General features: G+C 35.3%; 2 protein-coding genes across 2 annotated transcripts; one reads left to right on the forward strand and one right to left on the reverse strand.

Moving 5' to 3' along the window:
- Positions 1-1,725: 1,725 nt before the first annotated feature.
- Positions 1,726-10,197, forward strand: LOC107922132 (brefeldin A-inhibited guanine nucleotide-exchange protein 2). Its single transcript, XM_016851984.2, has 11 exons — positions 1,726-3,224; positions 4,031-4,348; positions 4,453-4,798; positions 4,891-5,313; positions 5,395-5,687; positions 6,068-6,341; positions 6,806-7,308; positions 7,399-7,720; positions 7,817-8,195; positions 8,339-9,024; positions 9,307-10,197. The coding sequence occupies exons 1-11, from the start codon at positions 2,038-2,040 to the stop codon at positions 9,916-9,918; spliced, it is 5,343 nt and encodes a 1,780-aa protein (XP_016707473.2). The 5' UTR covers positions 1,726-2,037; the 3' UTR covers positions 9,919-10,197.
- Positions 10,198-12,419: 2,222 nt separating this feature from the next.
- LOC107922469 (kinesin-like protein KIN-UB) lies at positions 12,420-19,120 on the reverse strand. Its single transcript, XM_016852518.2, has 19 exons — positions 18,791-19,120; positions 18,575-18,675; positions 18,306-18,428; positions 17,931-18,116; positions 17,484-17,705; positions 17,201-17,354; positions 16,807-16,956; positions 16,529-16,617; positions 16,028-16,231; positions 15,760-15,882; positions 15,249-15,383; positions 15,018-15,149; positions 14,737-14,860; positions 14,562-14,654; positions 14,247-14,372; positions 13,974-14,099; positions 13,306-13,449; positions 12,966-13,094; positions 12,420-12,857 (listed from the first exon to the last, which is right to left on the reverse strand). The coding sequence occupies exons 1-19, from the start codon at positions 18,969-18,971 to the stop codon at positions 12,697-12,699; spliced, it is 2,703 nt and encodes a 900-aa protein (XP_016708007.1). The 5' UTR covers positions 18,972-19,120; the 3' UTR covers positions 12,420-12,696.
- Between the last annotated feature and the right edge of the window lie 496 nt (positions 19,121-19,616).

The following is a 19,616-nucleotide window of genomic DNA, read 5'->3' on the forward strand; positions in this document are numbered from 1 at the left end:
TCGAGTAGGATTTTTTGACTTGGGCTCGACTTGAATTAGCCTAAACTTTCTTTCTTTTTTCTCTTACTGTTTTGTTGTCATTTCGTTATTTTATTGTTATTGTTTTATTGTTATTTTTTAAATATTGTATGACTCTTACTTTATTGTTAATTTTGCTACTATTTTAGAGACATATGCTTACTAAGTTATAACTCTTTTTAGTGTTATTTAAGTATAAAGCTTTTTAATGTATTTTCAATTTGTTGAAAATATTGATTTTAATGTTTTTAGTGTATTTGATGTATTATATTTTTTAAATTTATTTTTATATAAAAATAATTAAAAATTTTAATACCGACAGGCCGGGTCGAGCTTGAGATTAACATTTTTAATCTCGATTGGATTTGGACTGAATTTTAAGCTTATTTTTTAGACCGAACAGAACCCAAACCTAAAAAATAGACCTAAATTTTTTGTATCGACTCGACCCATAATCAGTTTTACTCTCATACTGCAAATGTTTTTCGAGACACAAGCCTTTGGGTTTATATCGTCAATACAATCTTCTTTCTAAGCTAGTTTAATTACAAAAGTTAAACAACAAAAAGTAATAGAGATAATCAATGAAATAAAGGGTTAAATTTATTAAAATATTCAGAATTAAAATTAAATTGATAGAATGGGTGAAAAATGATTTAATGGAGGATGACTAAGATGGAAACAAATGAAATTTTGTGTAGTTCAACGGCTAAAATAGAAACACACTAATATTTAAGTGATTGATTGTATAGTTTACCCCAATATTTATACCACTTAAATTATAATTTACACCCATGTTAACATATCTTTTTTATTATAGGTATGGGATAAAATTAGTTTTTGTATTATTAAATAGATTAATTTAGTTTTTTTATTATTAAAAAATTAATTAAATATAAATTGTAATAAAACTAATATTTATTGTATAAAAATGTCTTGAAAATTATTATTTTACAATTGCAGTTCAATTTCGAACCAAATATTTAATTTACAGAAGCATACAAACTTTAAAAATATTAATTATGTTCTATTCTAATTTGACCTTATTTGATTCTTTTTAATAATAGAATAGCTAAATTGATCCATTCAATAGTAGAACTAATTTGATCTCGTCCCACATACTTTCATATGTTTATATAAAAAATAAAGGGTAAACTCCACTAAAGGTCACTTTAAAATTATTTTAGTCACTCTAATTTTTTTTCTCAATTCGGTCACTTTAAAGAGTAAACAAAGTGCCATGTGTCGTCATTCAATTGACTAATGTGCCATGTCAGCAATCCGTTTGTGGATTAACAGAATTTTTAACGACACTAACTAGTTCAAACAATGATCTTAATTAGAGTGACTAAATTGAGAGAAAAAAAATTAGAATGACCAAAATAGAACAAATCCTATTTTATAGTGACCTTAGGTGGAATTTACCCTAAAATAAAATAATGTGGAGTGGAATTTATTTCCCTCTCCAAGAATTTAAACTAGGATAAAAATATTCGAATTATAAAATATGGTTGGAGCTTGGAAGTAGCCGGGACGCTTCTCCCCCGCCGATTGAAATACTAAATTTGTAATGCCTTAATTACCCTCCTCGAATCACAAATATTGCACCTTCACCATTCTACATGTTAGCGTCCACTTTATTGCAGTTAGGCCGTTACTGAGCAAGGGTATTTCAGTACATTGGCTTTCAAACTTGAAATTTGATGAAAAAGAAAAACAGATTAAAAACGCTATCGAAATCTGAAATCCTTTAAATCTTAAAATAAAAATAAAAAAATCAGCTCAGTCTTCGGCTCTTGGCAGTTACCGGTTTCAGTTTACGTTCATTGTGAATCGTAAATGCAATTAGAGCAAGAGCAACCGTGATGTGTAGGCTCAGTGAGTCAACCGCTCGACTCGGTTTCTCACTCGGATAATTCACACAGCTGAAAGGGAGATCAAAAATGGAACCTAGCATTTTCGTTATCCGTTTCCTAGATCTGAGTTGGTGAGATTTGACGCGTTGTATTCGACTCGGGAATGGCTTCTGCGGAAGCCGATTCCCGCATTAGCCTATTGGTAGTCCCGGCGCTAGAGAAGATAATAAAAAACGCTTCGTGGCGGAAGCACTCGAAACTGTCTCATGAATGCAAATCGATTCTCAAGACACTCACTTCTCCTTCGCCTCCGCCTTCGTCTGCGTCTCCGTCGGATTCGGAGCCGGAAAACTCGATCCCTGGACCAATCAACGATGGCGGCCAAGTAGAGTATTCACTCGCTGAATCGAAGTCTATTCTCAGTCCTCTGATCAATGCTTGTGCAACCTCTTTCAACAAGATCGTCGATCCCGCCGTTGATTGCATTCAGAAGATAATTGCACACGGGTACCTGCGTGGCGAAGCGGACCCCACAGGAGGCCCCGAGGCTCAGCTGTTATCCAAATTGATTGAATCCGTGTGTAAATGCCACGCTGTAGGTGATGAATCCATTGAATTGCTGGTATTGAAAACGCTTTTAACCGCGGTAACTTCCATCTCGTTGCGAATTCACGGTGACTGTTTGTTGCAAACTGTGAGGACTTGTTATGATATATACTTAGGGACCAAAAATGCGGTTAATCAAACGACTGCGAAAGCTACTTTGATTCAAATGTTAGTTGTTGTCTTTAGGAGAATGGAGGCTGATTCTTCAACGGTTCCGGTTCAGCCAATTGTAGTGGCTGAATTGATGGGACCAATTGAGAAATCGGATGCTGATGGATCAATGACTCACTTTGTTCAAGGGTTTATAACTAAAATCATGCTGGACATTGATGGAGTGTTTAATCCAGCGACACCAAGTAAGATTTCTTTAGGAGGCCATGATGGCGCATTTGACACTACTACTGTTGAAACCACGAATCCTACTGATTTGCTGGATTCTACTGATAAGGATATGTTGGATGCAAAATATTGGGAGATTAGTATGTATAAGACAGCACTGGAAGGGAGGAAAGGAGAGTTGGCGGATGAGGAAGCAGAGAGAGACGATGATTTGGAGGTTCAGATTGGGAATAAGTTAAGGCGGGATGCGTTTTTGGTGTTCAGAGCACTTTGCAAGTTGTCGATGAAGACACCACCTAAAGAGGCTTTGGCGGATCCCCAGTTGATGAGAGGGAAGATTGTGGCACTGGAATTGTTGAAGATCTTTTTGGAGAATGCTGGAGCTGCTTTTAGAACAAGTGAAAGGTATCTTTCTGTTCCATCTTTGCACATATTTCTCTGCTTTTATTGATTGTTCTAATTTGCAATCCGAGAAGGTTCTTTTTAAGGATTTAGTTCTGCATTTTCTTAACTATTAAGTTCTAATTGTTGAAGTTTCTTGATATGTCCTAATATAGTTTGCTGAATATGTTTTAGTATGTGCTGGAGGATAAATATGTGCTGAATATAGGTTATATTCACAAACAACACTAAGGTTTAGGCACTTGGGTAATGAGTCTCGAAGCACTGCCAAAACCATTGTAATTAGATTTTGAGACATCTGAGATGGCTTTTCCTTATGAGGTGATAAAAGTAAACCTTGGTAGTATAGAATTTTTCTGGATATTTTAAACCATATTGTGTTGTAATCTTCTGGTTGTGTACCCTTTGAACATTTAACAAATTGTTCTGGGTGTTTTAGTGATGTGCCTTTTTACTGACCAATTTAGTTCTAACCCCTGGTTACTTTGGAAACCGGCGGTGTATTTACTTGTTTATTTAATAACACTGTTGCTTCAATTAATATTCCAGCACCAGCTTTAGTTCTTGATTTGTCTAAGAGATTTTATTCTATGTTTATAGTGAGAATGTGAGATTTAAAAAAAAAAAAATTTAAAGATACATTTCATGTTTTAACATGGGTATTACTATTTACTAGTACATATAATATATTTTTCCTTGATTAAAGTTGATTGTATTTTATTCCTTTTCCACATTTCATTTTTGTTTGCTCATAGTACCTATACTGAATTTGAATTTTCCTACTGGTGAAAATGCTTCTGGTGGTACAGGTTTTTAGGAGCCATTAAGCAGTACTTGTGTCTGTCACTGTTGAAGAACAGTGCTTCAACTCTTATAATCGTTTTCCAGCTTTCTTGCTCCATTTTCATTAGTCTGGTGTCGAGGTTTCGAGCTGGCTTGAAAGCCGAGATCGGAGTATTTTTTCCTATGATTGTTCTGAGGGTCTTGGAAAATGTTGCTCAACCTAATTTTCAGCAAAAGATGATAGTTCTCCGTTTTCTGGATAAACTTTGTGTTGATTCACAAATCTTAGTAGATATCTTTATTAACTATGATTGTGATGTCAATTCGTCAAACATATTTGAGAGGTATTCTCCTACCTTTGTAATTTTATCGAACTTAAGAAAATATTTTTGTTAGACTTTAATTACTTTTGTATTTTCCCCATTATTTTCATTATGGATCTTTCCAGAATGGTCAATGGACTTCTGAAAACAGCTCAAGGTGTTCCTCCTGGTACAGCGACAACACTATTGCCTCCCCAGCAAGCAACCATGAAATTTGAAGCTATGAAATGTCTAGTGGCTATTTTGAAATCAATGGGAGGCTGGATGAACAAACAGTTGCGCATTCCAGATCCTTATTCTACCAAGAGATTTGAAGCAGCTGAGAACAGTCTTGAACCTGGAACTGTCCCCATGGAAAATGGGAATGGGGATGAGCCTGTTGAAGGGTCAGATTCTCAATCTGAAGCCATTAACGAGTCTTCTGAAATTTTAACAATTGAGCAGCGTCGAGCTTACAAGCTTGAACTTCTGGTATGTCTCCAGATGATGTCTAGTAAACTGATCTGACTGTACTCATTTTAGCTGATCATGATTCATGAAATCTAACATAAAATTCCTGGCAGGAAGGTATATCTCTTTTTAATCGGAAGCCTGAAAAAGGAATTGAATTTCTAATCAAAGCAAGAAAGGTTGGTAACTCCCCGGAGGAGATAGCAGCTTTTCTTAAAAATACATCTGGTCTGAAGAAAACGTTGATTGGTGATTATCTCGGAGAAAGGGAAGATTTACCACTGAAAGTGATGCATGCCTATGTTGACTCCTTTGACTTTCAAGGCATGGAGTTTGATGAGGCAATCCGAGCCTTTTTGCAAGGTTTTAGGTTGCCTGGTGAGGCACAAAAAATTGATCGAATCATGGAAAAGTTTGCTGAGCGTTATTGCAAATGTAACCCTAAGGCTTTCATCAGTGCTGATACTGCATATGTCCTCGCTTACTCTGTCATAATGCTCAATACTGATGCTCATAACCCTATGGTTAAGAACAAGGTGCATATACATTACCTGATCTTGTTTCCATTTAGTGCTTGAAAATTGATGTTCTCCCTTTTCCTAAATTGAAACGTGCAGATGTCAGCTGATGATTTCATAAGAAACAATCGTGGCATAGATGATGGAAAAGATTTGCCAGAAGAATGCTTAAGATCATTATTTGAACGGATATCAAGAAATGAGATCAAAATGAAAGATGATGATTTGTCTATGCTACAGAAACAGTCAATGAATTCCAACAGAATTTTAGGTCTGGACAATATCTTGAATATTGTGATACGCAAGAGTGATGAAGACGAGCATATGGAGACCAGTGATGATTTTATCAGGCACATGCAAGAACAATTTAAAGAAAAAGCTCGCAAATCTGAGTATGATCAACTGCCATTTGAGCTTTTATGTTGATGCTTTACTGTAGAGAGATTCCTGTTTGCCTGTATATAGCTGAACCATCTTACTAGGTCTTTCCTCTTTAAAATGTTATGCCTTTATATTTTGTTAGAATAAGGTGAAATCCTGGGTATTTTTATCAATTTTTTACATGGCTCACGCTTAATTAATCTGTTAAGATGTTGTAAATATTATATACTATTTTAGATATTTTCACTTTACCTTGTGGTATTTTTAACAGGACCTCCCACCACCTTCCATCTTTATGTGCACATGTTCCCTGAAATGTGGCATTTAACATTTGAAAAAGAAACTCTGTTGTTGATTGCCATTTGATTTCCATTGTACTGGCAATTTGTAGGTCAGTTTATTATGCAGCCACAGATGTGGTGATTCTGAGATTCATGGTTGAGGCAAGCTGGGCTCCTATGTTGGCTGCGTTCAGTGTGCCTCTTGACCAAAGTGATGATGAAGCAGTAACTGCATTGTGTATTGAAGGCTTCCGCTGTGCAATTCATATCACTGCTGTGATGTGCATGAAGACTCATAGAGATGCATTTCTGACTTCATTAGCTAAGTTTACTTCACTCCACTCTCCAGCAGATATAAGGCAGAAAAATATAGATGCAATCAAGGTTAGCATTTTGGCTTGTTCTGCAGTGAATATTTTGTCAGTAACCCTTCTCTATTTTTATTCTGAAAATTACTATAAAGTGCTTAATTTTTGTGATATTTTTCTCTTTGTCTTCTCTTTTCAAATGCTTGTAATCTTGCAAACTCTGTAATGCTGTATGGTCACATCAGTTAGAATGCTTTATTTCATTTTAGCCATTGCTGATATTCATTGTAATCTTTGGTTTTGAGATGACAATATATGGTTGACTTACTCAACTTCACCTCAAAAGGAATGTCATTACGGCAAAATTTTCCATACTTTTACTAAAATTGTTTCCCATGTATTTTTGAAGTTATTCTTTAAGTAGAAGCTTTAATAAGTGGCCTTAGGGAACTCATTAGTGAGACCCATTATTTGAACTCTCTGAAAATTTCCATTTGCTTGTGGACCTAACATAGAATTTTCCTTTTACATTGTTAATAGGCGATAGCTACAATTGCAGATGAAGATGGAAATTATTTACAAGAGGCTTGGGAGCATATTTTGACATGTGTGTCACGGTTTGAACATTTGCATCTATTGGGAGAGGGTGCTCCTCCGGATGCCACTTTCTTTTCCTTTTCTCAGAATGAATCAGAAAAATCTAAGCAAGCTAAGTCAGCTGGTCTTCCTGTTATAAGGAAGAAGGGTTCAGGAAGAATTCAGTATGCTGCTGCTGCTGTGATGAGGGGCTCATACGATAGTGCTGGTATTGGAGGTAATACTGGGACAATCACATCTGAACAGATGAACAATTTAGTCTCTAATCTCGACATGTTAGAACAAGTTGGAAGCTCTGAAATGAATCGAATATTCACACGTAGTCAAAAATTGAATAGCGAGGCTATAATAGACTTTGTTAAGGCTCTTTGCAAGGTGTCCATGGAGGAATTGAGATCTACATCTGACCCTCGGGTTTTTAGCCTTACAAAAATTGTTGAGATAGCGTAAGAATCATTCCACTTCTCTTCCTTTGGCTTAAACTTAATGCATTTTGTTTATGTTTCTTGACTGCTAATTTTCTGATATGCTGACAGGCACTATAACATGAACCGGATTCGGCTTGTATGGTCAAGCATCTGGCTTGTACTCTCTGATTTCTTTGTGACCATTGGCTGTTCTGAAAACCTGTCAATTGCGATTTTTGCGATGGACTCTTTACGGCAGCTATCAATGAAATTTTTAGAGCGAGAGGAGTTGGCTAATTACAATTTCCAAAATGAATTTATGAAGCCTTTTGTTATTGCAATGCAGAAGAGTAGTGCTGTTGAAATCCGAGAATTAATCATCAGATGTGTCTCACAAATGGTGTCATCTCGAGTCAATAATGTCAAATCAGGGTGGAAGAGCATGTTCATGGTATTGAATTTTTAATATCTATCACACAATATATATATCATAGTTTTGATACCTTAATCTTTGATCTATTTATTATTGAACCCATAAATCTTTCAGGTTTTCACCACTGCAGCTTATGACAACCACAAAAACATTGTACTACTAGCCTTTGAAGTAACAGAAAAGATTATTCGAGACTATTTCCCATACATAACCGAAACTGAAACAACCACATTCACAGATTGTGTGAATTGCCTAATTGCATTCACCAACAATCGATTCAACAAGGATATTAGTCTCAATGCAATTGCTTTTCTGCGATTCTGTGCCACAAAACTTGCTGAAGGGGATCTCAGCTCCGCATCTATTAAAACTGATAAGGAATCGGGTAATACTTATCAATCTTCACCTAGCAAGGGAAAGGACGGAAAACAAGAAAACGGAGAGCTGATTGATAAGGATGATCATCTCTATTTTTGGTTACCTTTGTTGGCTGGTAAGGAAAAATGAACCAGTTGTTTCAATGTTACTAGGCATTCGAATTTGCTTTATTTTCAAAATTTTAATAATACTTTTATCTTCTTACTATACAAATGCTTTATGTTCTGAAGTGAACTTACATTACATTTTGCTGTGTAGGTTTATCAAAACTTGGCTTTGACCCTAGAGCGGAAATTAGGGAGAGTGCTTTACAAGTGCTGTTTGAAACTTTGAGCAACCATAGTCACCTCTTCTCACTACCATTATGGGAAAAGGTGTTTGAATCTGTCCTTTTTCCAATATTTGAATACGTACGCCATGCTATCGATCCATCAGGTGGTGACCCACCTGAGCAGGGAATTGATAGTGAAATGAGTGAGATTGATCAAGATGCATGGCTCTATGAGACGTGCACCCTGGCACTTCAACTGCTTGTAGATCTTTTCGCGAGTTTTTATAATACTGTCAATCCACTTTTACCGAAGGTTCTCTCTTTACTTGTAAGTTTTATCAAGCGTCCTCACCAAAGCCTAGCTGGAATCGGGATTGCTGCATTTGTACGTTTGATGACCAATTCTGGTGATCTTTTCCTCGAGGAGAAGTGGCTGGAAGTAGTTTCTTCAATAAGAAAAGCCGTTAATGCAACACTTCCTGATTTCTCGTACTTCGTTAGTGGGGATATCACGCTTGAAGGCGATGGACATGTATTGAATGACCAAAGCAATGAGGCTTCTCATGGTTCTGACACGTCTCGTGGTGATTCAGAGAGCCTAGGAAAGCAACGTCTTTATGCTTCTTTATCTGATACGAAGTGCCGAGCTGCTATTCAGCTTTTGTTGATTCAGGTCCGACTTCTCATCTTAATATTGAAATATAATCAGAAATCTATCCTCTTAAATCGAATGGAAATTGCTATATGTGTTGTACCCCTATTATGATATTTGAAACTGTCTGAATCTCAAATCTGGTAGTCCCTTAGGATACTTCACTATCGGAATTTACTTTGTGGATGTAGTTTCTATGCTGATTGGCTCTCTACCATTGTTTGCATGAATATTCAACTAGATACCAAGGTTTTAAGTTCAAAATGGGGCTAACTTTGAGTTCAACTATTTTTATCCCGACAGGCGACGATGGAAATTTACAACATGCATCGAACTCGCATATCAGCTAAGAACATCTTAGTCCTTGTTGATGCAATGCATGATGTAGCATCCCATGCTCACGGGATCAACAACGATGCCATATTACGTACCAAGCTTCTAGAGTTTGGTCGGATGACACAAATGCAGGATCCTCCATTATTACGTCTCGAGAACGAATCGTATCAATTTTGCCTTACATTCTTGCACAATCTGATATTAGATAGGCCTCCAAGTTTTGAGGAAGCAGAAATAGAGTCCCATCTTGTTGGTCTTTGCCAAGAGGTTTTACTGTTTTATATCGAAAGCGCATGCTCAGGACAGACTTCCGTAACATCCGCCGATGGCCAAACCCAATGGTTGATCCCTTTAGGTTCCGGGAAACGAAAAGAACTGGCCGCACGTGCACCTCTTGTCGTAGTGACTCTACAGACCATATGCACCCTCGGAGACACTTTGTTCGAGAAGAACTTAGCTAAGTTCTTCCCTCTTCTTTCGAACTTGATAAGTTGTGAACATGGTTCAAATGAAGTCCAGGCAGCTCTCAGTGATATGCTCAACTCCTCAGTCGGTCCACTTTTGCTTCAATCCTGTTGATCTTCGAGATTCGACCGTCATGGTAAATATGTTTCTTTTCCCTTTTTCTTTTTGCCTCTTATTAACTCCATAGTTTTCCTTCTATGTTGCTCCGGCTCTTTTTCTTTAATGAGTTGAGTATCGGCGTCCGACACCCATATCGGGTATAGGGATATGATACTTCAAAGTTTTTTTTTTTTAAAAAAAAAAAGAAAGTAAATACACTGTGTGTCGGACACATTCATACTCGACACAGCCTCTTTTGTTTTCTCCTTTAGTTAATAATAATTGATTTTTGAAGAGTTGGTTTCCAATACTGCTTTTGAACTGAATAGCTATTCTTTTTGGAATAGTAGAAAAATAAAGGCTAAAATATGTTATAAGTTCTTGTACTTTTCATAAATTTGGAATTTAATCTTTTTACTTTCATTTTTAAGAATTTAGTCATTCTATATTTTAGATTTTAAAATTTAGGTACTACTATTAATACTATTAAAATTATTTTTTTAAATTCAAGTTCATTACAACATTTGTTTAGGTACATTGTTACCAAGTGAGTTTTTTTTTCAAAATATCACAGCAATAAATTTAACAATTTTAACAATTGAACTTTAATTTTGAAAATTGAAAAGTGAAAAGACTAAATTCCTGAAAATAAAAATATAAGAACTAAATTCTAAATTTGTGAAGAATACATGAATCTATGGTATATTTCAACCAAAAATAAATAAAAGACGATAGAAAAGTGAAAAAAAAAAGTTTGCAAATAAAATCGTGCAGATTATCATTTTTCAAGGGATCAATCGAAATTGAAAAAGAGAATTGAGTGGTTGGAGTCATGTATATTTTCAATATTATCTATTAATTTTTACTCCTAGAGTAGAATGATAAAATAAAAGGATTTTCTCTTAATTTTTTCAATCATAAGTGTAAAAAAGAAAGTATTTTTTAGGTTTGCTTTCTTTTAATCTTCATATAACAAGTACATGTTGATTTTTGTGTATTTGTATGTTTAAAGTACTTTATATTATATAAATTAGTATTCTACAATTTTTGAGAGATTGTCTAATGAAACAAAGGTGAGTAGATTCATAATCTCTAACTCTCTTTATTGTCGAAAAGTAAAGGTTTTGAAATCCAGATTTTGGCACTTATACTTGGTCTCCAATAAATTGAATTATCCGAATATTATTTTAAAAATAAAATGATTGTGTCCATTTTTTTTAAATTAATAATTATGTGCTTCATTTAAAGTGACGTGAAAGTTAATATAAGAAAAATAAAATTAAAGAAGTTTACAACCTATATTTAGAGTTGAAATCTTACAATCCCAACATGAATCTTAGATTCCTTCAAAAACTCATGCTTACAACAATTTTTGCTTTTAAATCCTTAATCTAATGCTCTTTCTATAAAATATGTTTAGACACGTTTAGAAAGAGGGATAATACACCCACTTTAATGTCGACAATTTTCATTTCCTTATTCAATGGGGGGATTATTGTACTTTACTTCATTCATTGGAACATTCAATATAAGACTCAAAGATTATTCTGACACTACTTGTTAAAGGCATTAAAATGTAGAGTCACAATTAGACTAGCTCTCATTGGGGCATTCAATGTGGAATCAAACAATAACAAATTAACAATCATTACTCTCTTCTTAAAAGATATGTTTACTAGGATGTGAAGGAAGTAGTCTGACAGTGGATGAAATAACATTATCACTCACTAGCAACCGAACAAATTACAGTAGTGGATGACAATAACAAGATTACAACCTTAATATTTGAAGTGGAAAGGATGACAATAAAAGACTTAAATCATTGCTACCTTAGACAATAAACTTAAACAAATGATTTAATTACTACTTAAAAATATTGCATTAGCCTTGAAAAATATAACCAATTTCATTAGGCTAAAGTGATGTAAGAAAATTTCCTAAAAAAAAAAAAACTTTTTTTTCAACAAAAAGAGGAACTATTACAAGTAAGTCATAACCAGATAATCCATTATCCTTTGATCAATACTTACACCCACCAATTAAGAGTAGGGATATTTAAACAATTAACTGAATAGAACTAGTATTAATTAAATTAATCAAATTTTTTAATCCTTTAACCATTAACTAAACTGAAATATTTCGATTAATTCGATTGGTTAACCGAAATTTATACATATATTTTCTGTTAAAACAAGTATAAAACATATAAAAAACTGATAATTTTTATTTGATTGAATTAGTAATAACCTAATACATATAATATATAATATTATTTATTAAGTTTAGTTAATTCGATTAATTACCCAATTTCGAACTGAATTAACCGTTAAACGAAATTCCAAAAAAACTTTAACCAACCTTTGATTGAATTAGATCGATTTGGTCGGTTAATTCGGTTTTAACCAAAGTTTGAACACCCCTAATTAAGAGAACTCATCAATTTTTATATCATAACAATTTATTTATTTTCCCTGAATATTTAAAGAACACATAATGAGTTAGTCCCCCCAGTTAGCTAATAGAAGTTTGTTTCTTTAAAAAAAGAAGGGGAAAATATTGACTCACTCAACTGAATTGCCTACAAAATTTTTATCCCTCCCCACTTTTTTAACTAACACCAACATACACTAAGCTGAATGAAGAACCTAGTAAACATGATCATAATAATATCATAAGCCAACCCACTCTTAAAGAATCTCCCACCTTAGCCCCTATACAATGCCAACATTTTGTTGTTTTTCCTATAGCTACATCCACACACTCGGTTTCGAAAACCCAACACTTCGTCTCAAATCATACTTCTATCCTTAGTCGTCTCATTTCAGCTCGAAATATGGGACTTAAATTCAGAGTTCGTCGAGCAAGACTTCTTATGTCTTCTCGAGAACAATCCCGCGATATCCGGACTAGCTCCCAAAGGGCACCTCCACTTATCATGTCCTTTGCGTTTACTTCTGAAATTTCGAAATAAACGTTCCTTCATGTAATTTATCTTTTAAGGTTTAAGAAGGTTTAGAGTTTAAGGTTTGCGCTTTTATTAATAGAGAAGAAATCTGACTTACCATGTTGGGCTAAATGACATAGTGCAAGCTCAATGTGTCTCCTAATAGGTGAGGAATCATTGTTAGCGTTTTGCACAATCCATGGAAGCGCACCATCATCAATAAGAACCGATCTCCCACTTTTTATGCCTGGAGTCATTATAAGATCATGCAAAAGAAAGACAATAGAACTTGAGTTGAGGTCATTTCATTGAAGATGAGGCCAAGCTAAATGAGTGAATAAAGATTTGAAAAGAATACATAGCTTAAATCGGGTTCATCTTCGGTCCACTCTAAAAGATAATTAAAAACTTCACCGGTAAACAATCAGATAATGTCAAGTTAGAGATCAAAGACTTACCATTAGTTGACGCACGGGATTCACATTTGGCAAAGTTGGCAATTCCACGTGCAACTTGGGAAAGAACATCGGGTTGTCCACATCTCGCCATTCCCAGCAAGGCCTTAATTCCACCTTCGGACCTCAGCTTTGTTTGCAACTTATCTGGAAGAAGTATGAGCATGTTAGATAAGCAGAAAGAGCAGACCCAGATATACTGCTCGGAAAGAATCTATGTTATTCGGACTTGAGTGTGCATATACGTTATATTTTTCCGAGTTTCTCTTTGGAAAGTATGATGAGGGGATATATCCCAATAACGGAATCAGGATATGCATTAGAAAAGGGTGTCAGGCACGGATACTTTAAAAAAAGAAGAAAAAGAAAAAAAATCGAAAGCAACATAAAAATGAAAAACCCTGATTTAATCAAGAAATTCTTCATGCAGTAGCTTTAAGCACATAATTTACATAGTGCTTGAGATCGACCATGTAATATAATGGTGCCAAAACCCAGAAGTATCTCCTTATAGATGCATTCGTTTTACACATTAGTTGACACACATCTGATTATTCTCATTTCAAGGATTCATTCCTTTAATCACCAAAGGAAAGGTTATAAAATCCCGAATATTTAAGAACACAAAACTTATTAGCTAAAGAGGTGATACAAAAGGAAATGCAGTATACCATTCCCACACAGGTTAGCTATAGCTCCAGCAACCATGTGTAGAGTCTGAGGGTCCTCAGCACGAGATGCAGTCACAGACAATAAATTGATTCCCCCTTGAATCATTATGAGTTCTTGATTGGTTTCTGCATTGCATAAAAGGAAACAATATTAAACTCATGTAATTGGAACTCGGAACTATTCAGTAGCCAAACTCATGAGCAATAACAGTAACATCGATTAAAAACAAAGAAAGGTTTACACAGAATGAGATGATATTGAAGAACAATTACCATTCATAGCAAGATTGGCAATTGCACCAGCTACGACTCTGCGAATATTTTCATCCTCATAGCTTCTGAGAAGCACCAGCAACGAAGTAAGACCACCAGCTTCAACAATCCTTTCCTGATTCGCTTCTGTTCAGTACATGGGACATGCGCTTTGTTACTCGGAAAACCAAGTTAAACAGTCTTATAGACATAACACAATTTTATTTAAGCATTTACAAGAGATAAAGCTTATCATGTGAGAAATAGAGGTTTACTTGTGGATAATCATCCAAGGCACATCAAGTAATAGCATAAGAAATCAAAGCTTTTACTCACCTTCAGCAGCTAGGTTGGCGACCACTTTCACAGCATGAATGCGTACATTGGCATCCTCTGACTCGAGCAAAGCTAAGATCTTTTGCAATCCAACTGGTAAATTGATAGGGCAGTAAGTAATGCATGCACAGAAATTTGTTTAACTGATATTATGACAATACACCTTTTTTATCACCTTGTTCAAATAGTGCAGCAACTGGTGTCTTATGTCCATTTAAAGAGCCCCTAACTTGAGACATTGGAGAATCTAAACCACCATAAGCATTTGCAGATCCATTTCTTCCAAGACACCTTCTCATCTACGTGGTAAAATAAAAAGGAAACCAGCATAAATGTGTACTTGCTTTTTATTAATTCACATGCATGTGTTTGATTTAAGCATGCCGTTACATGAAGAGAATTCAACTTGTTAGAACAATGGCCTTAAAAGCATGATAACATCCAAGATCCAAATACCTGGTCGGCTTCAAAAGTCAGTTGTAACATTTGACTTCTTAGTATAATCATTTCTTCTTCAAGCTTCTTTTTTTGACGAACCTCATCTGCCAGAGCTTTTTGGAGCTTCAAGATTTCAGAACCACCACCTTCCTAGTTCACCAAAAAATCCTCATATATCATTATCCAGAATCCAACAGAAGTTTAGAGAACTTGATACAAAAGTATTCATGATTCACTAAACAAGCATACCCCTGAATCTGGGCACTGCCCTAGCTGACTCTTAAGTTTGTTGACCTCCTCTTGAGCTTCCTTTCTCATGTGAATTTCTTTCTCCAGTAGCTTTTTGACCTCAGCAACATCCTCAACAATAGAAGAACCAGGCCCCTGAAAATTATGATGAAGAAATATATTATCATAATACATGCACAAGATGGCCAAAAATCCGATGTACAAATAGGGATGCCAATCTCCCCCAAACTCAACCCACCCTGACACAGACAGGTTTGGGGGATTTAAATTTGAGGACAGAAAAGAAACGAATTTCCCATCAGGGATAAGGATGGGGAATACAGTCCCCACCCTGATATGAATATACTTAATAAAGATGTATTGGTATAGTTGGAAAATAATGCACTATTCCCCGATTACATCATTGAAAATAAATTGCATGCCTGTCATCAAAAAAGGGCCCGACTGGCGAGCAATGGATTCACATGATAATATTACATGACACACTAGATACAGTTGTTGATGCCAGTACCTCTCCGTTACATTTATCCTGCATGAAGCCATCACACCCATGCTTTTGTTGATTTTCTATCATCTTTTCCTCCAGCTTCTTAACGGACTCCATATATTCCATCTGGCACTTTAGTCGCTCCTTCTGTTAAAGGAAGGCACTAGGGGTTCATTACCAACATATCACACTCTCAAGCACAGAATTTGTTTAAAAGATAACTGAAAATAGAAAACTATGAGGCATTGGCAAGAATCACTCATTGGGGAGAATGATGAATAACTGGACTAACCTCTAAGGCACCTGCAAAATTTCTCTCAACCTCCGAAACACGGTTTAGTGCTTCTAAGTTTATTCTTTCAACTTCATCATCAAATACTTTCTGTTGCCGTTCATTTTCTGCAATGAGCTTGTCCAGATGTATTTCAAGCTTTCTGGACAAACTTTTATAATCGAACTCTTCTTTTATTCTCAACATATTTTCCACCTTCATAGCCTGAAAGAAATGTAGTAATGCAGTGTCAAGTAAAACATCCTACTTCTACACAATTAGAGACAACAGTACATACAAAATATGAAGAAATGAACAGATGAAAGGAATGTGAATGTCATGAAATGAAATGAAATTGAACTACTTGAAAAAAAGAGATCAAATTTAAAGACGGTGGATATTAACCAAAGTGCAATTACTTAATAACAGGTAAGTTGCATAATAACAGATGATATATATAAGTATATATATATGAACCCATGAAAGATGACAATCTGAGCACTTTTTTCTATAAAAACTCACCCTTTGGCCAAACAGTATTGTACTTGTAGTCTCTCCTCGATGTCGTGGGGAGGGACCAATGGTAACTATTAATGAGGTTCTTGCAGTGCCTACAAATCATAAATCTACCTCATGATAACTCGGAAAACCAATCAACTTGCTAGAAATAAAATTCCAAAAGAAATACAAGAAAGTACATAAAATTTTAGATCATAAACATGTTCTCCTAAAAGCACATGGTTCAGGTACAATGAAGCCAAAGCACACGTTGACTTACATGAGTATAAAAGATAACTCACCTCCAAATGAATCTCTAAGCAGCCTCGTAAGTTTTGAATCACGAACTGGCACGTGAGCACTATTCTCTGCTAAAGCATTAATGCATTTTCCCAAAGCACTCAGAGAAAGGTTAATAGACTTGGCTTCCTCCAACATGTGTCCCTCACTTCCTGCCAAAAGTATAGTGAATCAAACTCACTTTAAACCTAAGAACTTGAACTTATAAGAGTACCTCCAGCACTTGGGAAGCCTACAAATATATATAGGTGGGAACAGGAAGAAAAATTCTATCTGGCAAAAACATAAATTAACTACAGGCCAAATACAATGCTCAAGCAGGTGGGGGAAAAGCTCTAAAATACAATATGCAATTGACTTGCCACTGGAGGGAAATAAAAGGACCATGATATGCACCTGACTTGTGAACGCGCTCTGAGCCTGCCAAATCTACCAAAACCAGCTTGCTTTTTCGCACAAGAGGCTTTGGAGGTTTGGCAAAGTGAGAAGACTTGTCTGTTTCACTTGGAATAACATCTTCTGCTCCCAAAACCGATCTCTTAACATGTACCTGCACTAACATGGTTGAACACACAATATTTCACCAAAGGATAAAACAACAGCATAACTAAAGGCAGGACAACAAAAGCTTGAAGCATAGAGACTGGGAAGGGGAAGAACGAAAGAGAAGATTAATCACCATCAAAATAGCATGACTGCGCGATGATTCAGTGTTTAGCTTTGTATTTGCAGCAATTCGGTGAGCCTCTCCTGTCCTCAACAACTCCATAAAGTCCCGCTCGTCCCTGACTTCAACATGAGTTGCCCCTGGTAATGAAACATCTCCAGTTTTGGGATCTTCCACAATGGAAATATTATCATTTGCTGGATCAAGGAGATCCTGAATACTCTCCATATAAAGCTTCAAGGACACATTGAAAGTAAACTAGTAAAAATTCTTAATGAGAACATACAAGCCCACAGGAATTGAAACAGAAAGTTTAATAAAATATCAGAGAAAAGTTATAACTCTAATAAGCAATTAATACAAAATAACATGATCACATAGACATTATGGCATCAAAGAATTTTTTTCAATTAATTGAACAATTGAGATTAATAGAATTAAAATCATGCGATTGGCAACCTGCAAATATGAAACAGAAACAGAATCTGTTTCTGGAGAAACATTAGCTAAAATCTCCTCCATTGAGCGGACCATTATTCCACGAGCAGATGTATCTTCCTCACCCAACCGTCCAAGAGTAAAAGTTTTCCCGGTTCCAGTCTGGCCATAAGCCATTACAGTTCCATTATAACCATCCAAAACACTCTGCAAAAGCCAAACCAACATCAATACACAGTCTCATTCATTAAGCCATATCCATATAAGTGTTTACAGCTTGCTGAGGCTAACTAGAAAGATCTCCGAACAACAAAATGAGCATTTGACTGCATGATTTAATGGCATAATTATAATAGAACATTTTAAAAAGTAAAAACAAAACAAAACAAAACAGACCTCTACAACAGGCTTTGCAACAACTTCATAGACACGCTTCTGAGAAGCAAATTCCGTAAGCACCTCATCAAACTCGTATGTTTCTGAATCCCAATTGTTCTTCCTAAGTTTAAGTCTCTTGAGCTACAGTAGCGCAAGAATACATAATTACAAAAATAATTAACGACAAAAACTATATAATAAAACATTATTGAAGCAAATAAAATAAATTTTATCCACATAACGAATCACGGTTACTAAAATGAGATTTTAGAGTTTTTTTCACTTACCTCAGGCTGTAGTTCAACACAATCTGCAAAATCTGCATCCGCCACAGATTCTTCCGCGTTACGCGGCCTTAATCTAACAGCTACTCGAACTCTTCCAGGCACTGTAGAGAAAAAATCAAGCACAAAAAAATAATAATTAGTACGTAACATCAAAAATACGTTCGCGATCACATTCACGAAAACAATTAAAGAAAGCAAAATGAAAAGAAAAAAAACCTCCGTCACTTCCTCCAGCGGAGTTGGAGCGGCGAAGAGGTGCAGATCCTGGTGAGTGATTCGACGGAGGAATTCTTGATTTGAATGAAGTTGATTTGACATTCGATGAATTTGAAGCGGCGAGTGGCCTCGTTGCTCCCTTGTGCGAACCCGTACCATTCCTGTAAACATTAGACGCCATCACTTTCTTTCCTATTATAATTATTATTATAATTTTGAACTTGTTGCGTTTTTGTTTGTTTGCTTGTTTGGTGTTGGGGAAAATTTTAAGCGGAGAGGGAGAACATTTTAAGTGAAATTTCAAAGCAGAAAAGAAAAGAAAAACGAGTGATGATGGAGGAAGAGAAAGGGACCCACTGTGTTGGGAAATAGTTGGGAAAAAGACAGAGATGGTCTCAGTTTTCATGGGACCCGCCTCTCATCTTTTTAATTTTTATATTTAAAACTAAAATTTACCAAAACTTTCTCCTTTTATTTTTTATTTATTCTCATGGTTGCTTTTATTTTTATTTATTCTCATTGTTGTTGGAATTTAGAGGTATGCATGACCGAGCCGGACTCAATTAAAAATTTAGGTCCTTTTGTTAGACTTGGGTTTGACTCGACTTAAAAATAGGTTTAAAATTTTACTCAAGTCTGATCTGAATAAAAATATTAAAATACAAGTCCGACTCGGCCCGCCTATATTAATTTTTATATTATTTTAAAATATATATAATACATCAAAAATATTAAAAGTATCAAAATAAATATTTTCCAACAAATTGAAAATAAATTTTAAAAAATATGTATATTTAAACAACACTAAGATAGATGCAACTTAACA

Source organism: Gossypium hirsutum, chromosome D08 (genome assembly GCF_007990345.1).
Source record: "Gossypium hirsutum isolate 1008001.06 chromosome D08, Gossypium_hirsutum_v2.1, whole genome shotgun sequence".
Lineage (NCBI taxonomy): Eukaryota > Viridiplantae > Streptophyta > Magnoliopsida > Malvales > Malvaceae > Gossypium > Gossypium hirsutum.

Bases quoted from the DNA above. Each gene is read 5' to 3' on its own strand.
- LOC107922132 (XM_016851984.2), top strand. From the start codon at position 2,038: ATGGCTTCTGCGGAAGCCGATTCCCGCATTAGCCTATTGGTAGTCCCG. The intron at 3,225-4,030 runs GTATCTTTCTGT...CTGGTGGTACAG, and splicing joins GCTTTTAGAACAAGTGAAAG to GTTTTTAGGAGCCATTAAGC. The intron at 7,721-7,816 runs GTATTGAATTTT...TAAATCTTTCAG, and splicing joins GGTGGAAGAGCATGTTCATG to GTTTTCACCACTGCAGCTTA.
- LOC107922469 (XM_016852518.2), bottom strand. From the start codon at position 18,971: ATGGCGTCTAATGTTTACAGGAATGGTACGGGTTCGCACAAGGGAGCA. The intron at 17,355-17,483 runs GTGATTAATCTT...ATGTTAGTGCAG, and splicing joins GCAGTCATGCTATTTTGATG to GTACATGTTAAGAGATCGGT. The intron at 15,883-16,027 runs GTTAGTCCAGTT...TTCCTTTAACAG, and splicing joins ATTTTGCAGGTGCCTTAGAG to AAGGAGCGACTAAAGTGCCA.